Raw genomic sequence first — 27,317 nt, 5'->3', positions numbered from 1 at the left:
AGTTTCTTTAAAAAAGGAACTCTTTGCCAATCTTCAATAGAAATTATTTAAAAAAAATCATTTTTCCTGATCAAACCATTTTTTATTTGTTGTTATTTTTTTATTTACATTTTGGCTGTCTCTCCCACTGTAATACATTGAAGGTTGTTGTAATGTGGCAAAACATAAGTTTAGAAATGTAAGAAAACTTTTGGTAAGGCATTGCAGATGTCTATTTTTTTTTATTTAAAAACGTCAGAGTCTCACAAGTTACATCATACTCAGTTGCCATGGCAAGTTTATTTTCCATCTTCTACCTTTTGAACAGCACAGTGAATTCTGTGGTGAGATGTACCCAAAGAGCGCTGTTATGGTTATACAAAGAGTATCCCTCTGTAAAAAGAAACCAAAATAATGTACCGGTAAATGCTTTTCATAGTTGCCAACTGTTGCAAGAGACACATTCTGTCAGCAGTGCTGCACCCCAACAGGCCTTCCTGCTGTATATGGTGGAAGGATTAGTTGCACCAAAAAAAAAAAAAAATAAAAAAAAGATTTTATGATTTGGGTCATTGAAACATGTTATTCACTTTGCATGTTTTGGAGGGAGGAAACAAAAAAAAAATAGCCTTTCCTGTTCTCAATCACAAAGATAAAACTAAAGAGTGTCCTGATCTCCACCCACACTTAAGATGGAACTTAGCAACTTGAGCTTTTCACCTACAAACACTCCAAGTGGCTCCAGCTGGAAACAATGGAGAAATATATATATATATATATATATGAGAGGTTATTCTGGCTGCATTCCTGTTTGAAACCTCAAAAAATAAAGAGAGAACAATCATTTAAAAAAATAATCCTTACCTAATCTCCGTCAAATAGAAATGGGGAAACAGCCTGCACTCCTGAGGTCTGAGGACCCATAAAGTGCTTTAAACTACATTCAGTCATTCACCCATTTACACTAAGCTACAATTTAGACACAGAATTTAAAAACATTTTGGCTTATTTCTTATTTGGAGTGTTAACATAATGCTAAGTAAGCTCACAGCGTTTGTCGTGACTTGAGTTCCCCCCCCCCCCCCCCCCCCCCCCCCAAGAAACTTAAAAGATCTTTTCCATCACTGCAGAGCAGAGGTCAAATGTTGATATAAAGCTTTCAAATATTTAGCTTCACACCAGACAGAAAGCCAAGCTTTAAGTTTAAACATTTTAAAATCAGTGAATGAAATCGCCTCAGGCCTTATGATTGATCTTTTCTGTGCAACGCTTTTGGGCCTTGTTAACACGCTGCAGCTCATCCCTGCTATGTAGGTTAATGTAAGTGCTTTTTTCTCTGGTTTAAGATGCCTTTTATGTAAAATCTGATTCATCTGCTTTTTGGTGATTTGTATTTGCTCAATTTTAATAAGTCTTATTTCATGTCCTCTAACCGTCCACCTTATTTAGTACAGATGAGTCCAAAGTGGTACATAGTCACTTTATAATGATCCTTCTCCTCTCAAGTGACTGATAGAAAGCAGAAGTCTGAATCACATTGAAAGGGGTTTTTAGATTGTTAGATGATGCAGAATGCTTAAAAATCTCATAAAATTATTGTACCAGTTATTTTTTTGTCTTTTTTTTTACTATTTTAAACAACCTGATTCTATTAAATAAAAATAAATAAATAAAAACACAAAATTTTAAAATCTGATCTTTTAAGATCTCATTAACCTTGGCATTTCTACCTCAGGCACTTTTCCTAGTTGACTTCATGTTTATCCATCTCCCCCACAGTATAAGCCTGTGTCACTTATTATTCATCCTCTGTCCTGCTCATGATCTTTGCTGTCCTCAGCAAACCCCATTTTAACCCTCACCCCGTCCTTCCTACCTCCTCGCTGATCCTTGCAGCTTCTCCTTGTGATCAGGGCTCTGACCTCAGCTTTAGCAACATGATACGGGACACCTGAGGGTTTGGTGTTTTTCAAGGTATCATAGATACACAGTTCAAAAGTCAACAAATGAGATGATGCATGTATGGGATTTGTTGATGCTCTTTCACTGAAGTACAGCAAAAAATAAATAAATAGATAGTAGCTTTGATATACTTCTAACCCACAAGTTATCGCAGGAAAAATACTTTTCATTTCAGCGTGTAATAAATCTATTGAGAAATCTGTGGATGGATTAGACTGAGATGAAGACAGATAATACTTAGTGGCAGTCCCTAAAGGGGAAAAGAAAGGAGATGAAAAAATGTGTACAAAAGAAAAGAGGATTTATAAAACTAATGTGAAGTAAAAGTGAGCAAAACAACTCAAAGACCAAGAAAAATAGGACCAAGACGAAAATAAAGAGGAAAACATTTCAGAAAGATGAAGAACAAAATGGAAGAAAAGAACTGAGATTTAGACAATGGACAAATGGAGAAGAGTTGGATTAAAATAAAACGGCTGAAGAAGAGCCGAAACAAGATGAGAAAAGACAAAAAGGTAAGGAAGTAGATTTACCGGGAGGAGACAAAGAGAATGAAGGACTCTAAAGGAAAGAAGCCCCAGAATAAGATCATCAGGAAAGATGTGATGAAAAAAATCTAAGAAAAGGAGAAAAAAAGAGACCAAGATGTAAAAGACAGCAAAACGGAAAGCAGAAGAAGACTAGACTAGAAGAAAGACTAGAGACAAGATGAAAAGAATGGCTGAATAATTGAAGATGAAGAAGATCAAGTCGTAGATGATGAAGACTAAGATCAGAGCAAGATAAGCTGTGCAGAATTATCCCCATTAGTAACCCAAATAAGAGAGAAGCACCAAAAACAACATTGTGCCCAATTTAAATGTGGAGAAATATTAATAGTATCATATTACCTTTTATAACCATTAACAAATGGAAGCTTTTTAATAGATCTGAGTGGGTTATTTATTCTTAAAGTTCAAAGAGCCTTAAAGCAAAGTCTATTAAAAACGTATGTTTTATTTACCCCTTGTAATTCTTCCCTTAACTAGAATCAACACTGTACCATTTCACATTAAACACATCTAGATACACTGATAACTTTTTCCACAGACCACAAGACTGCACACTGTGGGCAATTTTAATTTTTTAAGTAGTTCGTACTCCTTGCAGTCCCATGTTGTATCAAAAAAAAGCTGGTCAGCATTCAGTGCATTTCCATTCCTCCTGTTAAACACTGAGCGTTTCTTCATTGACACACATAGTATAAGGCGTTAGGGTGGCCCAGCTCGCTGGAGCTGCAACGATTTATCGACCCCTGCAGAAACAGAGCCGTGTCCTGGGACGTGAAGAGACTTCCACTGCTGACCATTTGATCCCTTCTCACCCATTAAATGGACACTGTAGTTCTGCTGTCTGACAATAGTTAATCAATGGAATCAGCTCTCTGTAGACTTGTACTGCACACATCACAGAATTTTCTCTTTCACTAAGGAAGAAGCCAAGACATGATCTCAGGCTGATTGGGCTGAGTTACAATATTGTGTTCAATCTAATATGCTGCATCTCAATGTGGGAGAACAAACAGAAATAGATGAAAATAATTTAAAGAAACAAATAAAGCAGATTTAAAGCTGTTATAAAGAGGTTTACAGTAACACACAAATGTATCCTTACCCTAAACCAGAGATGGATACTGCAGCAAAGAAGTGGATTGGAGTAAATATCACTCCAGTTACACCGTGTAGCATCAGGCATAAAAAATAAGACCTTTATGAATGCAGATGGGGTAAAAATATTTGATCAATATTCACATCTAATATTGATAAATATTCCACTGCGAACGCTAAATCAGTGTTGCTCAAACTTCTTTCTCTCAGTACCACCTAAAGCTTATGTGGGATCTTCAGCTACCTCCATTATATTGGACAATAAAATACTGCCGTGTACATCTGTTTTTAAACAGTTTGCAATAGAGACACGACTGTTTGTTACACATAAACTGCTAATTATGTCTTTACTTCCACAGCTGCACATACACTATATTGCCAAAAGTATTTGCTCACCCATCCAAATTATTGGAATCAGGTGTTCCAATCACTTCCATGGCCACAGGTGTATAAATTCAAGCACCTAGGCATGCAGACTGTTTTTACAAACATTTGTGAAAGAATGGGTCGCTCTCAGGAGCTCAGTGAATTCCAGCGTGGAACTGTGATAGGATGCCACCTGTGCAACAAATCCAGTCGTGAAATTTCCTCGCTCCTAAATATTCCACAGTCAACTGTCAGCTGTATTATAAGAAAATGGAAGTGTTTGGGAACGACAGCAACTCAGCCACGAAGTGGTAGGCCACGTAAACTGACGGAGCAGGGTCAGCGGATGCTGACGCGCATAGTGCGAAGAGGTCGCCAACTTTCTGCAGAGTCAATCACTACAGACCTCCAAACTTCATGTGGCCTTCAGATTAGCTCAAGAACAGTGCGCAGAGAGCTTCATGGAATGGGTTTCCATGGTCGAGCAGCTGCATCCAAGCCATACATCACCAAGTGCAATGCAAAGCGTCGGATGCGGTGGTGTAAAGCACGCCGCCACTGGACTCTAGAGCAGTGGAGACGCGTTCTCTGGAGTGACGAATCGCGCTTCTCCATCTGGAAATCTGATGGACGGGTCTGGGTTTGGCGGTTGCCAGGAGAACGGTACTTGTCTGACTGCATTGTGCCAAGTGTAAAGTTTGGTGGAGGGGGGATTATGGTGTGGGGTTGTTTTTCAGGAGCTGGGCTTGGCCCCTTAGTTCCAGTGAAAGGAACTCTGAATGCTTCAGCATACCAAGACATTTTGGACAATTCCATGCTCCCAACTTTGTGGGAACAGTTTGGAGCTGGCCCCTTCCTCTTCCAACATGACTGTGCACCAGTGCACAAAGCAAGGTCCATAAAGACATGGATGACAGAGTCTGGTGTGGATGAACTTGACTGGCCTGCACAGAGTCCTGACCTCAACCCGATAGAACACCTTTGGGATGAATTAGAGCGGAGACTGAGAGCCAGGCCTTCTCGTCCAACATCAGTGTGCGACCTCACAAATGCGCTTCTGGAAGAATGGTCAAAAATTCCCATAAACACACTCCTAAACCTTGTGGACAGCCTTCCCAGAAGAGTTGAAGCTGTTCTAGCTGCAAAGGGTGGACCGACGTCATATTGAACCCTATGGATTAGGAACGGGATGTCACTTAAGCTCATATGTGAGTCAAGGCAGGTGAGCAAATACTTTTGGCAATATAGTGTATTTTATAATTGTAATATATTAATGAAATAGATTGTGCATTGCAGTATGTTGCAACCACAAGTAATGAGTGTTGTTCAAAGAAGCACCTGAGGCCATTTAGCAATGCATTGCTCAATCTGAACCGCTGAGTTTAAAATGACTTTGCTGAACAGAATATTAGTAATTGGAGAAATATAAACAGCACGGCAATAGGAGAGCCAACAGGACTGACTCATTAACAACTATAAGAATGACTGTAGAAGCTCATTATAATCGTCATAATAGTAATGTTCGAGAGAAGAACATTTTTAATTATAAAAAGATAATCAGATGGGTGTGCTTAACTCTGTAAACATAGCTTTGTAATGTGTGGCTCTTTAGAGCAGTGGTCTCCGACCCTGGTCCTCAAGATTTACTGTCCTACAGATTTTAGATGCATCCCTGCTTCAACACAGCTGAATCAAATGATTGATTACCTTTTCAAGCCATTAATTTGATTCAGCTGTGTTGAAGCAGGGATGCATCTAAAATCTGTAGGACAGTAGATCTTGAGGACCAGGGTTGGAGACCACTGCTTTAGAGGAAAGCCGAATGGCAGCAGACTCCCCTGCAGCCTAAAGCAAATTCCCCTCTAACTTCCAACCAGTGGAGTGACCCCCTCTTGCATTTTCTTTTACTCTGACTCCACCCTTTCACTGAATTACAGTGTGTGACTAGGAGATGACACTTCTCTTTAGATCTTAATGTCCACAAATCATGACAGAAATAATATTTTAGTACAAATATTGATATTTAAAAAGGAATTATAGGAGACCAACCAAGGGCCCATCAAGAAAATTGGGAAGATTTTGAATGACTACTACTGCAGCTTGTTTCTCTGTTAATATTTAATCAAGCTGAGGGATGAGAAAAAATTCTTGCTCACATGTGTTTTTGTAGAATGCAACGAAATGCTGACAGCTTTAGTAAAAAGGACAGAGTGCTCATTTTCTCTCCATCTAGAAGGCAAGGCCAGGCAAATTTATTTGTATAGCACAATTCAGTACAAAGACAATGCAAAGTGCTTTACATGATTAAAATAAAGGAAATTAAAACAGAATCAAAGCAAGTAAGAAAAAATAAAAAATGAATAAAATAAAAAAATGCAGAAACAATATTAAAAACAGTTGGGTTAGCATTTGATCAAAAATTTCTCCTTGGGCAGTTGACAATTCCCCAGAACCTTGCCTTTTGTTCTACTACCATAGAACTGCAAAACCTTTCCCATTATCTACAGGTAATTTAACTCTGCCCGATATGCAATTTAACTCTGCCCGATACACACCAATCCTACGGTGCCAACCTGGATAACTGGGGGGGATCCCACTCTAGATTACCGACGTCTCAGTAAAATTAAGTACCTTCTGGTGGCACCTACAACCTTCCTCTCACTCTTAGAGCCTCACGTTCCTATGCGAGGTCTTTTGGTTCACATGTGAAACAAAATCTGAACTGCCTTTCTGCTCCCCAAAAAGAAAAGTTATCTTTTATTTTGTCTTTAACATTTTTGTTTATTGCAACATTTTATTTTGTCTTTAACATTTTTGTTTATTGCAACACATAGAAGTCCAACAGTTGTCTGCTCACAGTGAAGGCTGTTGTGAACGTCGCACATCACTATTCAGTGCTGCGCAGAGCTTTGAGCCGAAGACAGCGCATAGCTTCAACGTGTAGCTGCTAGTTTTCAAAAACGCATAAAAAAGTCACTAGATTTTTCCTCGGTTGCTCGTTGAAAAAAGGTCGCTTGTGGGGTCTGTGGTTGGCAAACATAGGGACAAAGGCGCTAAGCTGGCATCAGTGTCGTAGCATAAATGGAATAAATGACAATTAAATGAATGAAGATGAGAATCAGCTCCTCCAGGTCCGAGGCCATGGTTCTCGGCCGGAAAAAGGTGGTTTGCCCCCTTCAGGTTGGATGAGAGTCCCTGCCTCAAGTGGAGGAGTTCAAGTATCTTGGGGTACTGTTCACGAGTGAGGGAAGAATGGAGCGGGAGATCGATAGACGGATCGGTGCAGCTGCTGCAATAATGCGGAAGCTGTCGTGGTGTAGAGAGAGCTGAGCGAAAAGGCAAAGCTCTCAGTTTACCATTCGGTCTACGTTCCTACCCTCACCTATGGTCTTGAAATCTGGATCATGACCGAAAGAACGAGATCCTGGATACAAGTGGCTGAAATGAGCTTTCTCCGCAGGGTGGCTGGGCTCTCCCTTAGAGATAGGGTGAGGAGCTCGGTCATTCGGGAGAAGCTCAGTGTAGAGCCGGTTCTCCTTCACATCGAGAGGAGTCAGTTGAGGTGGCTCGGACATCTTCTCCAGATGCCCCCTGGACGCCTCCCCCGGGAGGTGTTCCAGGCACGTCCCACTGGGAGGAGGCCCAGGGGACGACCCAGGACACGCTGGAGAGACTATGTCTCTCGGCTGGCCTGGGAGCGCCTAGAGCTTCCCCCAACAGATCTGGAGGAGGTGTCTGCGGAGAGGGAAGTCTGGGAGTCTCTGCTTAGTCTGCTGCCCCCCGCGACCCGGTTCCGGATAAAGCGGGAGACGACGGCTACGATGAATGAAGATATACGAGAATTATTACAAAATTTAACACAATTCTAGAGTTCCACAATTTCACTTTTATTAAAAATGCCTCAGACTCCCTCTGTACCACCAGGCCATGTTTCACATACCAGCAGTATTACTCATACCACTGTTTTTGAATGACTACATATCTCAGTGAGGGTTATTTGTTATAATTGATGACATTCCTGAAATGTACTAAAAGCACAGCAAATAAGTGGACTCAAACTGTATAAAATGGAACATTTTGGAATAATTTCCTCTTAAACATTGCTTAGAAATCTGACTCTGCATGGAAAATTATTCTCCTAGTCCAGATGTAATTCTTTTCCTATTCTCCTCTTCCCATTAACGCTGACCAGTTTTCCTGCTGTTTGAGGAAAGCATCCCCACAGCATAATCCTGCTACTACTGTATGCCACCATGGTGGGGATGTTTTCAGTTTTCAGACCTTTTAGGGCCATCTTTGCCACTACACTGTGTCCTCAAGAAACATAATGCTTTCAATTAGTCCTACTTTTTAAAACTTTGCATTTTATATGTAAAATATTGAAAATATCATTTTCTGTGAGCTTTATCTACTCATTTCTTTGTGTTTTTACAGAAAAGTTAAAAAAAACTAAATGTTCAAAAAGATTCATATTTGTGAAACTTTTGCAAAGTGTTATATTTGAGAATAATTATTTAAATTATTTTCCAGTTGCAACAGATGTGCATAAAAATAAAGAAAAGTAAATATGTATATTGTTTATTTTGAATGGAAGCCTCTCGTTCTACAGTAGCATCGGTTGCTCTCCGGTTCAGCATAGATGCAGCCATAAAAACCCACAGAGCAGCAATAAATTGCCAAGTGTCGGCTCATCAGAGGTGCCTTGATGAAATTATGAACAGAGTTCAATTATACCTAGATGCACTATTTAAGGGAAATTAAAACTTCAGCAGTGGACATTGCTTGGCTCCACAGAAGAGCACAGGGATGATAAATGCAAGCGTAGAGCTCCACAAACTACTTTGTAATTAGATTTTGCCCTGCGGGACTCCATTAATAACTTAAAATATAATGCACACTTCATTGGAGGGGGCCATCAAATGTGGGTGTGTTATCGCACTCTGGAGGAGGCACCCTGTGCGCTTCATAACAGTGAGTGAGAGTTTGACATAAATCAGATGAGGCAGATTTGGTGGAAGTAAACCTTGTAATTAGCTTTTTAAATTACGTGTTTTAATAGTGAAGAAGAAAAAAAAAAAAAACAGTGTAACAGGAGGAAATGTTTTCCAGAGAGAGCTGTGTAAAGGACAGAGGAGAATTCAGGATGCTTTACATGTTTGTTTGTATGAGGTTGCTGACCTTTAATTATCTCTCCAAGCACTCATTAGCTCAACGACTGACGCTATCAGTGTGATTGTTGCTTTAATGAAGCAGAGGCTGATCACTGATGTCACAAACGCGCACACAAAGTGTAGAATTACCACTGAAAGCCAGCGTTCGCTTTTATGTGAAGAATTAAGGTATAAAAATTAGCCATTAGCTGTTAAAGGGTTCCTTTAGCAGCCTCGTTATAGGGATGCAGCACTGGATAGTGTGTGAGTCATTTGATCATATCTAGGGATTAAATACAGTCAAAGGCTTTAAAAGCTGAGAGCTAACAGAGGGAAGGGTGCTTTCATGAGAGCATTGAAGGTCTTCTCTGTGACACTAAACTGTCCACATTGACTCCAGGCTAACTTCTCTGTCTAGACAGCATTAGGAAAAGCACACAGACTTATTTTTATCACTCTGAGGGCTCAATTTGACATTTCTAAAGTTGAGCTTTTCCAGATTTTATCAAATAAAAACATTATTCAATATATTTTATTTGCTTAAGATAGACAGACTTACTGAGACTTATTAATACATTTGAAGAGGAAAGAAAAGCATTTATGTTTTGTTTTTTGTTTTTTTCCAATAAATATTGGAATCAGTGTTTCAATGCCATAAGTATTCACAACCCAGCAAGACTTTGATCAAATTCTTTTTTGTTTTATTTATACTAGTTTCTGTTTTAAAATGAAACTTAACCCCATACAATAAAAACTACACAGACACTGTATCTAGAAAGAGACATAACATTTTTTTTAATTTTATTTTCTTTTAGACCAAAATAAGAGAAAACACAAATGTTAAAATAAATGCATTACCTTATCAATTATCATCTCAAAATCATTCTGAGGTGTTACAGCAATCAAATATACCTCATACCTGCTCTCCATCGTTTTGCAAGTTTCCAATTATACTTTATTAGTCATTGTGTTTAGAAATAAGGAGGCCTCATTACCATCACCCTAATCTCAAGCTCCCTCCTCTGTTTGATTCAAGTCAGGAACCTTTCTGGGCCCCTTAAAATTTTAACAAAATGGTTTTTTTTATCCATATAGAAAGACTGGAAATAAGTTTTGTAGAATGGAAAATAGTGAATAAAAACATGATGTTATGTATTTGTTTCATTTTTTATTTTAGCATGTGAACAAAAGACAACATTTGAAATTCTGTTTAATGGCAAATTGTTTACTGTTTATTGAGGAGGCTCTGATATCTCAATTTAAATGTAAAGTAAAAGTATGAATTACTGTATGAAGACTTTACAATATGTTATGATGAATAAATATGATATATAAGTAGAAATCAGTCATTGTCAAGCAAGTCTGCGTGGTTCATGTTGTGGATCCAAAAGTTCCTAGTTTATTGAATCACATCTTTAGTTAAATGATTAATCTGTTTATGGGTAAAGTCTTCTATTCTTATTTGAATAGAAGACCAATAGTTTTACCTTTTAACGTCCAATATGGTTGTTTTAGTTTTTATTACAAATCCTTCAGATGTGAGCGGTGCTGTAATTTACTAGGCGCTAATATGTAGCTTTCAAATTCAGCTCTTAGAGATAAATGGGTCATTAACACATTAAGCCTTTGAAATGTTATCCTACATTTGCAGCTAAAAGCTTTTAGCAAACTGACATCCCAGAACAAATGGGACAAATCCACTCTGATAAATGAGGTAATTGGTCATCTGTTTCACATATCTGCAGCTGTCTTGGTAAAATGTACATACCAGTTCCAAAGGATACCCTTTTATCTATATTTGTGGTTTTAGGTTCAGTTTGTTTAACAGTTCACCAAAACAGGATGTTTTCTTAAATCTGAAGGTCACTCCCTGCAGAAAAAAAAACACACATCTCCAAACTTGTATTTATTCTCTGGCTTGTATTGTCCCTGAAGATCTTTGAATGATGGAGGAACCCCTGATAGGATTTATACGACTTCTGCCTATCAATCTGGAAGGGGAAAAGCAAGCCAGCATCCCTCTCCTGAATTCCTGGTAAAGTCGGATGTGGGAGGATGTCAGGCTCCTTATCTGTCAGCAGCAGCAATTTGATGTGTTTTGACAATGTTGCTTGTGACTGATGGGGTCCCTTGGTTGAATAGTTCCCGCTGTTTAGCTTCTGAAGTGATGGAGCGAGGAGCGACAAGCTGACAGATAGAACACAAAGTTTCCCACTGGTTATTTTTCTACCTGCAACAGTGTGGTGTGTTTATGTGTGTGCGTGTGTTGATAAAGTGTTTTGTAACCGTCTCTCGCTCTGTGTGTTCTGTTTGTGTATCAGGCCTTTCCCGTCCGAGGACACAGCTCTGAATGAGGATGATGTGTACCGGAGCCTGGAGGAGTTGGCAGAGTAAGTGTGCATTCTACCAAAAAACACATGACAAACTGACTTTTCTAGTCACCCAATCGGACATTCCAGTAATTCTCAGGGGGCCCCCACTAATTTTTATCTCTTTTAAACATTTTTGTCATTTTTATATGACAAAATCTAAAAAGACAACTGACTACACAAGCAATGGTTATTTGGTTTCTAAGAAAGGACACACACACCCCAAAAAAACAACAACAACACATAAAACGAAAAGAAAACACAAAGAAAATGTTAAAGAGTTCATGCACTTTATAAAACCATAACATTTTTCTGGTAGTCTCCAACATTAACATTAGTGCATTTGAAAATTGTTGCGGTTTTAGGCGACTGTTGCGCAGAATAATCAAATATATTGAAGAATGGATGCTTTTCCATCATAAAACTAAACTCACTGGGTGTCCTTCCACAATAGTTTGCTATAGTTTTGTCTCATTCTTCCTGACAGAACTGGTGTAATTTACTCACTTTCACAGAGGGCAGTATATACGTTTTCTGTGCGACTAAAATCAAAATGTACTTTACTTTCAGCAGTTATCTTTTTAACTAATTTAACGGAATACATACAACCATTGACTATTTGGGAAAACCTGTTTCTGGTTGAGCTTTAATTTTCCTGACTGATGTCTTGGCCTTTCGATCGCTCCTGAACTGTAAACATAAGACATTTTAATTCATCATAGCCTTTTTTCCGAAAATATGGCATTCAAGTAATGCATTTATAAAGTGAAAATAAAAAAAATAAATTAGTTGCCTACCAAAGATGTGCCACATGTGCAGTGAAGAAAATAAGGTCAATAAGAAAAGTTGAATTAAGCCGGGCGCACACTGTGCGATTTTTTTTAATCGTTGCACGCAGCTACAGCTCCTTCAGCTTTTGCTGAAAGCCCTAAAAAGAAAAATAGACAACAAATTTGGACAAAGACAGCAAACGTGGCTACTACAGTCTTTCAATTTTACCGAGAGAACTGCATTTCACTCATTGCATCCCTGCCACGCTGCTGTGTTTACATCTGAGAGGAAGAATAACAAGAAGAATCCTTCTTTAAGCACTTAGTGATTGGCCCACGACTGTTGGGAGAAAATCAAAAATGTTTGATATTCTCCCGACCTCACGATTCCTGATCATGGTGGTCGTGAGAGGCTGATCGCCGCTCATAACCCCCTGTAACACTACACGACTCACGATGCACGATCAGCCTAAAGTCGGGCCGATTGAAAGATTCTCGCACGACTGGAAAATCTCCCCGAAAATCGTAAAGTGTACGCCCAGCTTTAGTAAATGTACAATGATGATTGTTAAAAATGTAAATGGTAAAAGGCCTGTACTTATATAGCACTTTTTCAAGTCAGGAGACTTGACCAAAATGCTTTACACTACATTCAGTCATTCACCCATTCATGCACACTATCACACACTAATGGTGACAAGCTACATTGTAGCCACAGCTGCCCTGGGGCACACTGACAGAAGCGAGGCTGCCGTACACTGGCGCCACTCTGCCCTCTGACCACCATCAGTAGACAATGTGGGTAAAGTGTCTTGCCCATGGACACAACCACACTTAAAGCCTGAGCCAGGGCATGAACCATCAACCATTTGATTTCAGGGCACAAACTTACGTATTAGAAGGCTTTTGAAATGATAATTCAAAAGCTGGGATTGCAGTACTTCAGCTGATAGGAAACTTGTTCTCATACATCTAACAGCTGACCTGTTTCACTCTTTGATTACATGTCTAATAATCGCAAACTTTCCTTTTGTTAGTGGTGGAGTACCTCAATACTCTGACTTAATTCCCTCTTTCCTTATCATCATGATACCTTCTCAGGGGTTTAACACCTACGGACCTACCGGCGGGTCCAGCTGCTACGTGACCTCGTAATTTTACCAAACCCCCAGTATTGATGTAAAAAACATATTTGGCACAGTTTGGTGACATTTATGGATAAATGTGCCAAAATGGCCTCTCCGCATAAGAAATTTCTCACTAATACCATTCTAAAATAAATATGATTCATCTGATTGAGTCCAAATTTGGTATATTTTTACACAACATTTAGATTTGAAAGTCTGTACTACTTTTTTGTGCTATAAATAATATTTTGGTAGTGTTTTGCAATGTTTATTTCAAAGAAAATTTTGGCGAGGTTCAAAAAATGCAAAATATTTTGTATTTTGTCCCTAATATTTCAGGCAGGGTCAAAGCTACAATGGTGCTGACACCAGAAAACCATTCTATGACATCTTACCTTTACAGACGTACCAAAAGTTTCTTTTTAAATCTAATAGCTTTGAGGCTATAAGTTATTTACTTTTGTGTGTTTTTGTCAGGCAGAAATGTATTTATACCCCCTTAGGGTGTAAGAGGTTAATGCTCATTTTGCCTCATTAGTCATGTTTTGGCAAAAAGTTTCAGTTTTTACCACATGAGCTGGATGTATTAATTCTGTTTATTTATATATAGCCAATTCACAACACATGTCATCTCAAGACTCTTTACAGACACAATACTGTCAAGTTGGTTAGGAAAACCAGTTGTCATCGACTCTTCAGCAATTCTTTAGATCAAGCAAGACAGGGTCAGTTTATTTGTATAGCACAATTCAGTATATGGACAATTAAATGTTTTTACATTATTTAAATTAGAAAATGAGTAGAAAATTAAAAAGGAATAAAAGAAAAAAAAAGATAGAATATGAGTAAAACAATTAAAACTTTTCCACCAAAACCTTAAACTACAGTAATAATACCTCAATTGACAGTTTTAATTCAACAGTCAAAGGCAGTTCTAAACAAATGTTTTTTTGTTTACTTTGACTGATGCATGATGCATGTAGTGACAATATAGAGGAAAACTCTATTTCAACAGGGAGAATCCTCCAGCAGAACCAGGCTCAGTGCGAGCGACCATCTGTCGAAGCCGAGTGGGGTTTAAGGAGACAGAAGCAGAGATACAAGAAGAAGCAGATATACAAACTGTTCACTAGCTCCATGGGTGGCCCGGGAAAGACTTAGATTGACAGACGAGCTCCTAGCCAATTCTTCTAGTCACAGTAAAAGAAACAGGACTACACTGGAAACAGGCCAAGCTCCAATGTCTTGACAACAGAGATGTTGACGGCAGCAGCACAGCTGACATTTCTCTCCAGGATGGAGTCACAGCCGAACAGGAAAAGACCAAATGAAGCTAATATGATGAGAAAAAGCAGAGAAAAAATAAAGCTAAGCTAACTTGACAAATACTTCAGAGTGGGAGAATAGATATACATTGAAGCAGATATTCTATATTAATTTATAGCTTTTATTCCTACTGGGGCCACCTTACTCATGCTCATTGTCCAAAAATATGCTACATAAGTTTTCAATGTTATTGCTTATAAGATTTCTAGGGCACAAATATCCGATATTTGAAGCTTGAAACCATGTTTCCCATATGTGAAATATGCCTGATTATATAATCAGAGCTAACTTTGCTGTCTGTTGCAATGAAGACACCAGCTCTTGTCAGATTTTGTTTTCTTCTTCTTTCTGTGCAATTCTGCCTATTTGTGGTGAACAGTGGTTTGGTTTTCCTGTGTGTGATAAAGATTTGTAGGCTCTGAGGCTTGTGACAGCAGCTGCTTGACTCAGAATAATAGAGAATAATTAGCTAATCGCTCCGAGAAGGGTGTCATTCATCACAGAATGATGGGGAGATGGAGAACAGGAGGCTGATAGAAGATCAGGCAAACTATAGATATATGCCGCTTGAATACATGATGGAATGAACTCTGTAGGACGATGCAGACTGAGTAGAGGATATGAGATGCTGCCAAGCAGGCTAATACTGTATTAGGTTGCTAACACAATATGCAAGATGTCTGTATAAATATAAGGCTTAAATTAGACCATATTATAAGTTAGAGTCAAATCTGAGTTTAATTAAATGTAACACATAACTGCTAGAACTTGACACATCTTTAATATTTAATCAAGATTATCAATAATAATCAATATTTAATTTAGATGATGTGCTATTTCTATGTTATTACGACAGTAATAGAAAAAAAGCTAACTAGTTTGGAGAGCAGCATCATGACTGTTATGAAAAACTATTCACACCCCCAGAAGTTTTTCACATTTTGCCACTCTGTTTTGGGAATGCAATTAGAACAGCACTTTAAAAAAGTAAAGATTTCAAGGTACTTGTTACTTCTCCAGAAATATAACTGAGTTAGTAGCTTTGTTACTGCACAAAAAAGAAACTAGTAACTTGTGAAAGTAAATATGAAGTTACATTTTACAATCTAAAATGGGCAGGGCTTTAAAATCCCAGCATTTCAAAAACAGTAAAACATGCAAGTGAATTCAGGATGAACCTGAAAAACTAAAGAGCATGTGTTGATGAAGGCAGCCAGCTGTCAGTCATTGTTTAGATGATGTGAGGAGCTTCCTTAGATGAGATATGCTTCCAACAGATCTAGGTAAATTTTCTGTTTTCACACATAATGAGCAAATCACAGCAACATTTAGCCTTTGACTTCAGTGAGTGCTTTTCTTTAGGAACGCTGTCATTCAGTGACTCTACACCATTGTCTCTTCCCTCTGTCTGCATTCAGAGCATGCTGAACACCTGCCCACATTGTGACATCTGGTACCCCTATCCCAGCTCCCCGCTAGTGCCTGCTTGCTGTAAAAATCTCTATAAGTGCGCTCAAAGTCGCTTTAATTGATCTAATTGTAGTAACGCATTGGAAGTAGAGTAAGGTAGCAATGTTACCAACATGGGGAAAGTAATTAGTTAGATAAATTCTTCAATGAAAAACTAACGCAGTTACCAAGCCTGTCATCATGTAACGCTGGGTATTTTGATACCACAAAATTGTGTTATTGTGTTGATTTTATGTAAAGTAATAAACATCTACAAATTGAATACTTAACATTAAGTGGCAGGTAATTAATTTGTATAAAAAGGAATAAAATAAAACCCAAACTTTGGGATGCATTTTTAACATTCTAACTCATTTAAGCATTTATGCAAAACGTTGTCCTGTCTTGTCACCTTAGTAGTAACCAGTACTGATGTGTCTTAGTATAAATGCAGCCCTTCTATAAGTGCTTCAGAGTTTTGTCCCACAAAATAAGCAAACAAAAACTGCCATGATGACCAAGGAGCAAGGTGGTCAATGCAGGGATTAGTCTGATTTGAAAAGAAAGTTCCAAGATTTGAGCATTTAATCTATCGTCTGGAAAAGAAAGTGGCACAGTATGGCACAAATACAACTTTACCAAGGCGTGGCCTTTTATGTAAGCTGAGAGGCTGGACAACAACAGGAGCCAGCAAGCAGGCAAAATGGAAACTCTAGAGGAGCTGCAGTGATTAAAAGCTCAGGTGGAAAATTCCTTAAACAAGACAACTATAAGTTGAGCAATTTGAAAGTGCTTGAAGCAAGTCACTGTAAAAGCCATGGAAGCACCACAGCACAGATTTGGAGGAAACGGTGGGACCAAAAGTTTGATTTTGGCTGAAGGCTACAATAGTGTGGAAGAAATTATCCCAAACCATCATGAACACACCATCCTCACACTGTAGAAAAACATCCATAGAATATACCCTAAAAGACTAAGGTAACCGATTTTTAAGTTTGGATGAGTTAACCTATTATAATTTTATTATTAAAGTGTATTTTGTTCCAGAAAGGCATCAGGCTTTTCCATGACCTTCATCTTGCAAGGCGGAACTGTTGCAAGTACACCACCATCAAGGCTGCTGTACAATTACTCCAATGCCTACGATCCTGAGTGGAACAATTAGTCTTTATCAAAGCTACTTTTTCCAAACAGAAAAATAAGATAACATAATTATGATTGTTATAAAAAGATTTAAGGATCTCATTTTAAATGCACTGTTTTCTTGTTGCAAGGTTACTTGTTATTGAACAGTTTTGAGTTCCTAAGTGAAATTCCACCAATATTCATAATGTTTAACTGTTTGGTCTGTACATATGAAAAGATACGGGGATAAAAACTATTGCAAATCATTTTAAAAGCTTCTAAATTGTACAGATGATATAATTGCATTCCTCTGTGCTACGCAAACATTATAGCAGTGTTTAACATGTCAAATCTATTTTTCACATTTATTGAAATTAACCTTGGTACCGTAAGCAGCAGCTTCCATTAGCAAGAGGTTTGAGTTCATGGTTTTCTTTAATGGTCAGGGAATGTCACAAAAGCAAGGTTATGTGTGACCTATGCTGTAGTAGCAGAGGGCAGGGTCTTATTGAATTAATCATTCTGCTGCACTTGACCTTTTATGATGAACATTTTGTTCCACCAATGGACAGAAGCAAAATTGATTCATCAGCAGGTCCTCCACTTAATGCAGTCGGACACGCTTAGCACATAGGTCATGCTAGCAATAAGCCGCCTCTCAAAGACTTATTAATTAGTCTGAAATATTGATGCATGTGTGATTTATGACAGGTGAATGACTGAACTGCAAAAAATGGAGTAGGGGACAATGATCCTCTTTCCACAGTAATAACAATCATGTTTTATGGATGTAAAGCTAATCTGTTTTAGCGTTTGAGGAAAACAGTGCAAAGGCAGAACAGGTAGAGCAATAAAAAAGACAGTGTGTAAGATATAAAACGGCAATATTGCTGCCACCATTTTTTATTGTCAATAATAAAGGCTTTTTGAAGAGTTCAGTAATAATATATACCAACTCCTGAAACTGTTCAATAGCATGAAGAATAAAAAGAGACCGACTGGAGAATCAGGTGTAAAATGGGGACTTAGCTTTATAGCTTTAGATTTTGATGAACGTTAAACTATATTGGTGGATGGATTATCTCTTCATCTTATCACCTGTTAGTAAGAGGAATGTATTTAACAACAGGGTATATTGTGTTCTTGAATTGAATTTTTTTGGAGGCAAGAAATTGTTAAACACAAACATTGAGTTAAAGAGACAAAGTTCAGATGGCTTGAATTCTGGGTCATAGTATCACCCAAAAAACTTTCTTTAAAAAAAAAACTTTTCTTTTACATTTTATTTATCTGGCCTTATTTGGCCATTGGCATTCAGCAGTGGTCTTAGGAAATGGGGAAAGGTAATTTGCATGAAGGCTCTTGGCTCATACAACACATTATGACCGTGCCTGATGCAGTACTCTCCCATATGTAGTTGACTGACCATGGGGCAACAGTAGATGGTCGTCTTGTTTATCTGGAGACCATATTACACCATGAAAAGAAAGCAAGTTGATCGAGACAACCAAGGTTTGAGCAACACTTTACCTGGAAACTTTGGCTCCGGCAATGCATGGTTGAGAGGCGGTCACTATACTACGCTTTATCCCTTTGACTGTGAAACGGTTTATGTCTATTTTAAATAATCTTTGTTGATTAGGTTTCTTGAAATACATGTTTATGGATGTAATCAATAGAACTTCAGTATTTCAAGTTGATAGAAACTTTAACTATTTTTGCAGAGCCACATTGCAAGAGGATGACTGTCCATCAGCATCTTGTCTTCTTCTAGTCTGCTTTACCTTTTAGTATTAAATTTGACAAAATAAACTGAAGTAAAAATAGCTAATGATAAGAACTGTTATGTGATTCTTTTGTAGCTAGGATGACAGCTGTCAGCTAAAACCTTCAGCAACACACATCTTTGCATGGAAAATAGACTACAGCTAAGGTCATTGTTTGAAAATCACTCTTGCATCCTTTAAAATTATTTCAGCATCTAACACAACTTTTGTCAACTTTATAGTGTCTAGTTCAAAGTTTTGTGGTGCTTAGTTGATGGGTTTGTTTAATGCTTTGCATCTTTACCTGTGTGAGTAATCTACGTCCGGCAGCGGAAGGAGATTGTGCTTTGCTTGACTGAGTATCATTCAAAGGTTAAATACAAGTCACTTCAGTTGTTAGAGGATTTCCATACAGAGCGTGGTGTGTCAGACAAAGTGATGTTGACTGAGGTGGATTGAGGCCTGCAGCTATCATCAGGAGCTCATCTGAAAGCCCTTGTTGTATAAAGGATTGTTGTAGTGTTCTATAGTGCAGACATGTAAATGTCTGTGAATCAGTATCTTTGTTATGTTGTATCAGTTACTTCATCTAATTGAGGTCTCAGAGGTTAATGTGGTGAACCTGGTCCTTACTTCCTGCCTCTGGCATTCAGATGTCAGGTTTTCACCTCGCTAAACTCAAGGTCCAACCCATCTGGAATGACTCCATCTTGGAGTTGACAAAGCATGAAATGCGGAGGATCTGGCACAGTTGCCAAGGGCCTTATTTCCTTTGTGAAACACACACATAGATTTCTATTCCTAAACATGCACTGTCACAAGGTCTTTGTTTCACTTTTTACTGGTTTTGTTTTATCATGCTTTTTTGTTTGGATCATTCTCTTGAAAAAGATGATTAAAAAAAACGAGTCAATGGCAAAATAAAAAGTCAATGGCTGGATAGAGAAGCTAGCAAATTCAATTTTTCCGCCATTTTTTGCCATCCTATGATTGTTTCTGTTATGATTATTTTCTTCTTTGTTCTGTTTTTTTGGCAGTCTACGCCCTACCAGGGTAGATATTCTTTAATAGTTTAGATTCTAAAATAGAATATTTTGGTTTATGACAAGGATGTCAATATTGATAGCAGCTTCAGCTGATAAAATCCTGTGAAAATGCTTTATTAGATAGAGAATCTATTTCAGATATTGCAGAGGTAAAAACTTGAAAGATATTTCTCTTTTTGTAAAAATTCACCTATAGAAAGGAATGATTAAATAGTAAATAATGTAATTTTCAAACATGATTGTATGTTTGAGGTAAAGAATATAATCATCAGCCCGTTTGTTTGGCTAATTCTAAAGTATGAGGATCCCTGCATGCACAACTTGTTGACTTCCAAAGTAGAAAGTGTGTAACCGGCCTCTGCGTTGTGTAATAATCTCTCGTTCAACCACTCCAAGTCAGCCAATAAATGGCGTGTTTATTCCGAAAAGAGTGAAACAAAACTGTTCAGCAGCAAATAAAAACATCCAGCCGACATCAAGCCACCTTCCTCCATTGCAGTAACGAACATTGTGAGGCTCATTACATATTTAACATCAGATATTATTAGAAATAACCTCATTAAATATTTTAAATGAGGACCAAAGAGATAAAAAAAAATTACAAAACACATCACGAACAAACCTCCACAATGAATATCTAACATGGATAAAAATGTGTTCATTTTGAAAACAAAAATAAATATATATATATATATATATAACAAAACTCCAGAACAGACCAAGAAAGTTAAGTCAATAATAAAAAAAAGAAATAAAAAAAGAAATAACATACCTGAAAAGAGTGAAACAAAACTGTTCAGCAGCAAATAAAAACATCCAGCCGACATCAAGCCACCTGCCCATGACAAAAGGAGCACATAAAAAAAAAAGCATTGCGCGGGAGAAACAGTCAGCTTGTTCACAGAAATGCTGCCACAGTAAAAAAACTTTTCACTCGATAAAAATCGTTCCATGTTTAACTAAACAACTCACGAACATGTTAGCTTAAACACAACTAAACATTTTTTCCTTTTACATTAATTAAACAAAAGAAATTGACAAGACCTTCATGAAAACTCACCCTCCTCCATTGCAGTAACGAACATTGTGAGGAAGGAGGAAGTGATGTCACAGGTTATACCCGCCAAAGTAAAATTAAACTTTCCCCTATTATACAGATTATCATTCCTTAAAGTAATAATTTCAAAGTAAAACCAAAATTGAATACATTAATAAAAATATAAGATGAAGGAATTTTGGTGGAATGAATTTTTTTTCTTCCATGTTACATTCACCCTCCCTGAATGACACCAAAATCCTGATTGCTCAACAAAATAACTCATCCCATAACACGAAAACCAACACCTGGACAAAAGTAGGATGGTATTATTCCAAAGAATACAATCTTTATAATCAACTGTAGAAGCTACCTGTTAACACAGGCCCAAAGAAATTTAAGGGTGATCAAACCTCAAACTCTCGTGGATCAGTATGGTGCCGAATACACCAAACCACCCATCTACTTATGTCCCGTTCGTTCATATAACCATAATAATAGACATCTCACAAAACGAACAACCAGGAAAGAAAATAAGCAAAGAGAAGGAAAAAAAAAATAACACCCTTACTAAAACAAGGAGAGTAGAGACTGTGATGTTCTGCGAACTGAGCCAGTAAACTGCCTGATACCAAATGGCTTCTGAGCCATGGACTCTATCAAGCGGTCAACCTTTTTAACAACCCTACCAACTCGTGTTCTAACCACACCTGAGCTATCAGCTCTTTTAATGGCCTCACTAGTTGAATCCTGACCCCCCTCAGCTGTGTCCATGGTTTCTTTAGGTCCATCCATTAAGCTGCCTGCTGTTTGGGTTACATTTAGGCCATCACACTCCTTGAGGTCAAAAGTCTCAACCTCAGATTCATGTATATCCAAAGATTCATGACCCAAGACCAATGACTCTACACTGTCCTCTTCTGTCTGTTTATTGCACAGCTCACTTTCATGTTCCTCAGGATCAAAAAGACTGGTAACCCTCGTTTCACTGGGTATCCTGGCTTTGGTTGTATCTCCTGGATCCTCTTCATCCATTGAGCCTAAAGCTTCTGCTATAGAACACTCGTCCTCAGTCTCATCAAAACTGCACATTGTCTCGTTCATAGAAGCATCTGCCGGCTCAACAGGCAAGAAGCTGACATCCAAAATGAGGTTCCGATGCACTACTTTTTCTTCCCCTTTCTCATCTTCAAGCTTGTAGATGTGTGTCTTGGGGTCCTTGTCTATGACTCTGTAGACTTTTGATTCCCACTTGTCGGCCAACTTCCTCTTTCCTCTCTCTCCTTTATTAGCAAGGAGGACTCTATCTCCTTTGTTCAGTTGAAATCCCTTGACCTTTTTGTTGTATTCCCTGGCCTGCTTATCCTGTTCCTTCATAGCATGTTTTGAAGCAATACATGCCGCCTCTTTTAAATGGGACATTAGTGTCTTGGCATAACTGCTGTAATCAACCACTACTGGATCATGCAGAACCTGTTGAAAGATTACATCAACAGGTAATCTCGGGACACGGCCAAACATGAGAAAGAAAGGAGCATAACCAGTGGTCTCATGTATCGTTGCATTGTATGCAAGTGTCAATGCCTGTATCTGCTGGGGCCATTTGGCTTTTTCTCTGAGAGGTAGTGAACGGAACATATTCCCCAAAGTCCTATTGAACCTCTCGGTCCCACCATTTCCCATTGGGTGATACGCAGTAGTATGCGACTTGGCTACACCAAACAGCTTGCATAACTCTGTGATAAGTTCACTCTCAAAGTTTGCCCCCTGATCAGTGTGAATCCTTTCTGGGAACCCATACACACAGAAGACATGGTCCCACAGCTTTCTTGCAACTTGTTTTGCTGTTTGGTTTGCACATGGGAAGGCATGAGCCAACTTTGTAAAGTGGTCTGTCACTACAAGAACATCTACAGATTGCTGTCGGTTGTTTTCTGCACTCCAAAAATCCAAACACACCAATTCCATTGGAGCAGATGTTCTGATGCTTTCAAGTGGTGCTCTGGCGGAAGGCTCTGGTGTCTTAGCCAGTATACATCTCTGACAACACTTTACATAATTTCTGATCTGATTTTCCATCTTTGGCCAGAAGAAGTGCTGTCTCGCCAGATAGATTGTCCTTGCCTGACCTTGATGGCCAGCTAAGTCATGCACCCCACACAAAGCTTTCACTTCCAGACTTTTTGGTAGAACAAACTGATATCTTCTTTGTTTACTTAAAGGATCTTTGATTACTCTGTAAAGGACCCCATCAAGAAGCTTGAGTCTGTCCCATTGTTTCATAAGAACAAGTGCTCCTGAATCGAATCCCTCTCTTTCTCTTCTGGATGGCCTCCTTTTCTTGCTCAAAAACGGCAGTATTTTAGAAATACTGAGGTCTTGTTCTTGGCTCCTTTGGAGTTCTTCTATGGAAATGGCAGGTAATGGATCAGATCCATTACATGAATCAGCAACCTGCTGAACAGTCTGGACAAATGGAACTGCCCTAGACTCTGTAGACACATTCCACTGGTCATGTGCATCAATGATTGCTTTTATAGCTGAATGACCTCTGGAATTAACTGAGTGAAGCTTAACAGCATTGACCTGTGATGCTCCTCCTACACAATGACACTGAACTTTAAGACGGAAGACATCTTGAATCCCTTGTTCACCAACTCCTTCAGACTCAACAAGTAAATCGTCACAACATTCAGTAATGAGCCTATGACCAACTGTTTTGGCAAATGGATCTCTGCTGAGAGCATCTGCCACAACATTTTTGGTGCCCGCAATATGCTTTAAGTCGAATGTGTATGGGGCAAGTTTAGCAACCCATCGCTGCTCGCAGGCATCAAGCTTTGGCTTCGTCATAATATGTGTTAAGGGATTGTTATCCTGGTCAATAATAAAAAAAAGAAATAAAAAAAGAAATAACATACCTGAAAAGAGTGAAACAAAACTGTTCAGCAGCAAATAAAAACATCCAGCCGACATCAAGCCACCTGCCCATGACAAAAGGAGCACATAAAAAAAAGCATTGCGTGGGAGAAACAGTCAGCTTGTTCACAGAAATGCTGCCACAGTAAAAAAACTTTTCACTCGATAAAAATCGTTCCATTTTTAACAAAACAACTCACGAACATGTTAGCTTAAACACAACTAAACATTTTTTCCTTTTACATTAATTAAACAAAAGAAATTGACAAGACCTTCCTGAAAACTCACCTTCCTCCATTGCAGTAACGAACATTGTGAGGAAGGAGGAAGTGATGTCACAGGTTATACCCGCCAAAGTAAAATTAAACTTTCCCCTATTATACAGATTATCGTTCCTTAAAGTAATAATTTCAGAGTAAAACCAAAATTGAATACATTAATAAAAATATAAGATGAAGGAATTTTGGTGGAATGAATTTTTTTTCTTCCATGTTACAAGTGCATGACAGAAGTAGATGACCACAGCAGATCTCACTGTGTAGACAGAGATATCAATACTTTACAGGCAGCTGCAATATTAGTATTTATTTTGTTTTTGCAAATTATCTTAATCATTATCCTTTTTTTTGCAACCTTTGGTGTTCAGTCTTACTGTGGATTTGATAAGGCAGCCTGTACTGGACCATGGGCTGCTGCTAAGCTCCTCCTATTTTATCTGAGTAATTTACATTTACATGTATTTTACCTTAAGAATTCTAAGTTTTTATCATTTTGAAGGTAAGGAAGCCACAAAAACACATTTTTCTATAGCTGGAATGCAATGAGTCATTGTCCATTCCTCCTCCTCACTGATGTAGCTATGTCATCATAAGCCTGTAGCACTGACTAAGCCGATTGCGTGCAAGCGCACTGGACACCCTCTGGCTCGTCATTGTTTTATCAGACAGAAAATTAGACCCTAATTCATGAGCCTCAAGGTCCTTCTCTCCCGCTCTGAATCCCACTGATGCATTTTCATGCCAAGACATGGAAAAAACACACCTACGCAAAGAAAGATGCCCACATGGTTGCATGTGAATTATTTATAAATGTTCACTAAAGCTGAACAGAAAAATAGAATTGGAAATTGTTAATATAACTGTGTGCCAATAACACAAATTTTTTTTTCCTCTCTTCCTCATAGCGACACATATTTACGCATATGATATTTTATGATGTCTCTATCCCAATTTAGCGCAGCTATATTCACAGCGCTCTTCTTTTTTAATCAGGTCCATTCTTGAAATGCGGTTACCCACATTATGGGAAAATGCATTGGTTTGCAACTCCTTTCAACAGCAGCATTTTTTTTTAAATTGGGGGTTAATTCAATAATCCAAATATAAAGGTGTACAAAATCCTGAGGAATAAAAAAGGTTGCATCTTCCCAAATGTTTTACAACAAAAAAATTTAACTGTATGCCTGTTTTGTTCTGCTCACTTTACTCTTTTACCCCTAAGTAAATTCCTGTCAATCTGAGTTTAATTTAATCTCTCAATATACGCAGTCTTTCTGTGATGGCTTCAGAGGTTTTTCAGAGCGCATTAGTGAACAAATATCATTATAAGGAATGACAAACACGGCAGACCAATTAAAGGCAGTGTGAAAGCATTCAAAGTTTAAACATCTCAAAGGTGTGAGATCAGGGACAGGGCAGCGCTGTTTTTATAATTAGTGCTTTAAATGCACAGGAAGTTAGTTCTGGAATGGGATTTTTATAAAATCAACTTGGCTTGTTTTTTTTTTTCATCTTTTAAAGGCCTTTCACCCAGTTTGACTGAGCGTGTGTTTGTTGTTTTGCAAAGAAAAAAAAAATCAAATCTAAAGTCTAGCAATGAGATATCTTCATCATTAAATGCATTATATAGAGAACTATCTGAGGAATTATGCAGCATAATTTTAATTTCACATTTTTATAGTTCTGTTTGAGTAACATAGACCTATCAAAACAAACATCCATCCATTTTCTGACACCCTTTATCCCATGTGGGGTCGCAAGAGGTGCTGGTGCCTATCTCCAGCTGTCTACGGGCTAGAGGCGGGGTACACCCTGGCCACACCCCTCGCCAGTCCATCGCAGGGCAACACAGAGATAAACAACCATTTAAGCACACACTCACACCTGAGGAGAATTTAGAGAAGCCAATTAACCTAACAGTCATGTTTTTGGACTGTGGGAGGAAGCCCGAGTACCAGGAGAAAACCCACACATGCTCAGGGAGAACATGCAAACTCCATGCAGAAAGACACCGGGCCAGGAATCAAACCCACGACCTTCTGCTGCAAGGCAGCTACCCACTGCACCACTGAGAAGACATATCCTAATAATCTGAACAAAAAAGAACCTCCTTTGGTGTCGAAAGTGTAAGAGACAATAAAAGACATCCAAGCTGTGAAAGTAAGACTTTAATCCTCAGATTTACAAACAGAAAAGTTGAGGCCCTTTTGGAAAAACTAAGCAATTCAAACATAAGAGGAGGCGATCATTTCCTCCAATGAATTCTACGTGTTTAGACTAAGGAGAGCAGCAAATTAAAACTGGCAGAGAGATACTCCCATCTTATTCTTGTACACCTATAAAAATGCACATATGTACGTGTTCAGTTATGTACATGGGAACACGTTGGTGTTTTCTAGAAATATTGATGTACATGAACAATGTGTTCTTTTGTTTTCAGTTACACATGCCTAGGTGGTACCCTTTTGTTCCTTTTTACATTTGCAAGAGATTAAAAATCTTTGCAAGGCACCAAACAGAAAAGAAAAAATCTAAACCATGAGGTGTTTGGTCATTCAAAGAAAGAGGCAGTAAAATTTCACTCAGCCCATTAGAAAGAGTTACAATGAGAACACAAGTCAATAATCATAAATGAAGATTATATCCATACCTGATAACCCTGACACTGCATCATCCTAAGGAGAAATTGAAAAGTGATCACGCCTACATTTAACCTGTTGATTGAAGACGAGTAAATTATTGAATAACTAACTGAAAAGATGAAGAAAGAAATCAAAAACCAATACTAAGGAGTGTGATAATTAAATGCAAACCAGCATAAATAGAGACAGATTAAAATGATGAAGCAAATTATAAGATATGAGTAGATATTGAATTGATGATTTTCATGCATCTTTATTTTCTTGACTTATATTTCATAATTATATCCTATTGTATAAAAAGCACTTAGATTCTTAGATCTCTCCTTTATAGTATCAAGCTGAAGCTTCCTCTCTGACATCC

At 38.2% G+C, this 27,317-nt stretch overlaps 1 protein-coding gene across 11 annotated transcripts in view; it reads left to right on the top strand.

Annotated features, from left to right (window-relative positions):
- Positions 1–27,317, top strand: part of vav2 (vav 2 guanine nucleotide exchange factor) — a 320,101-nt gene that overhangs the window by 220,174 nt on the left and 72,610 nt on the right. For all 11 annotated transcript variants that reach the window (XM_038268275.1, XM_038268286.1, XM_038268283.1 and 8 more), the window contains one exon: positions 11,425–11,493. In XM_038268275.1, the coding sequence (XP_038124203.1) occupies positions 11,425–11,493 (69 nt within the window). The remainder of the gene's footprint in view (positions 1–11,424; positions 11,494–27,317) is intronic.

Source organism: Cyprinodon tularosa, unplaced genomic scaffold (genome assembly GCF_016077235.1).
Source record: "Cyprinodon tularosa strain WSP-4 unplaced genomic scaffold, ASM1607723v1 ctg7, whole genome shotgun sequence".
Taxonomy (NCBI): domain Eukaryota; kingdom Metazoa; phylum Chordata; class Actinopteri; order Cyprinodontiformes; family Cyprinodontidae; genus Cyprinodon; species Cyprinodon tularosa.
This window is presented reverse-complemented; position numbering and strand designations above follow the sequence as displayed.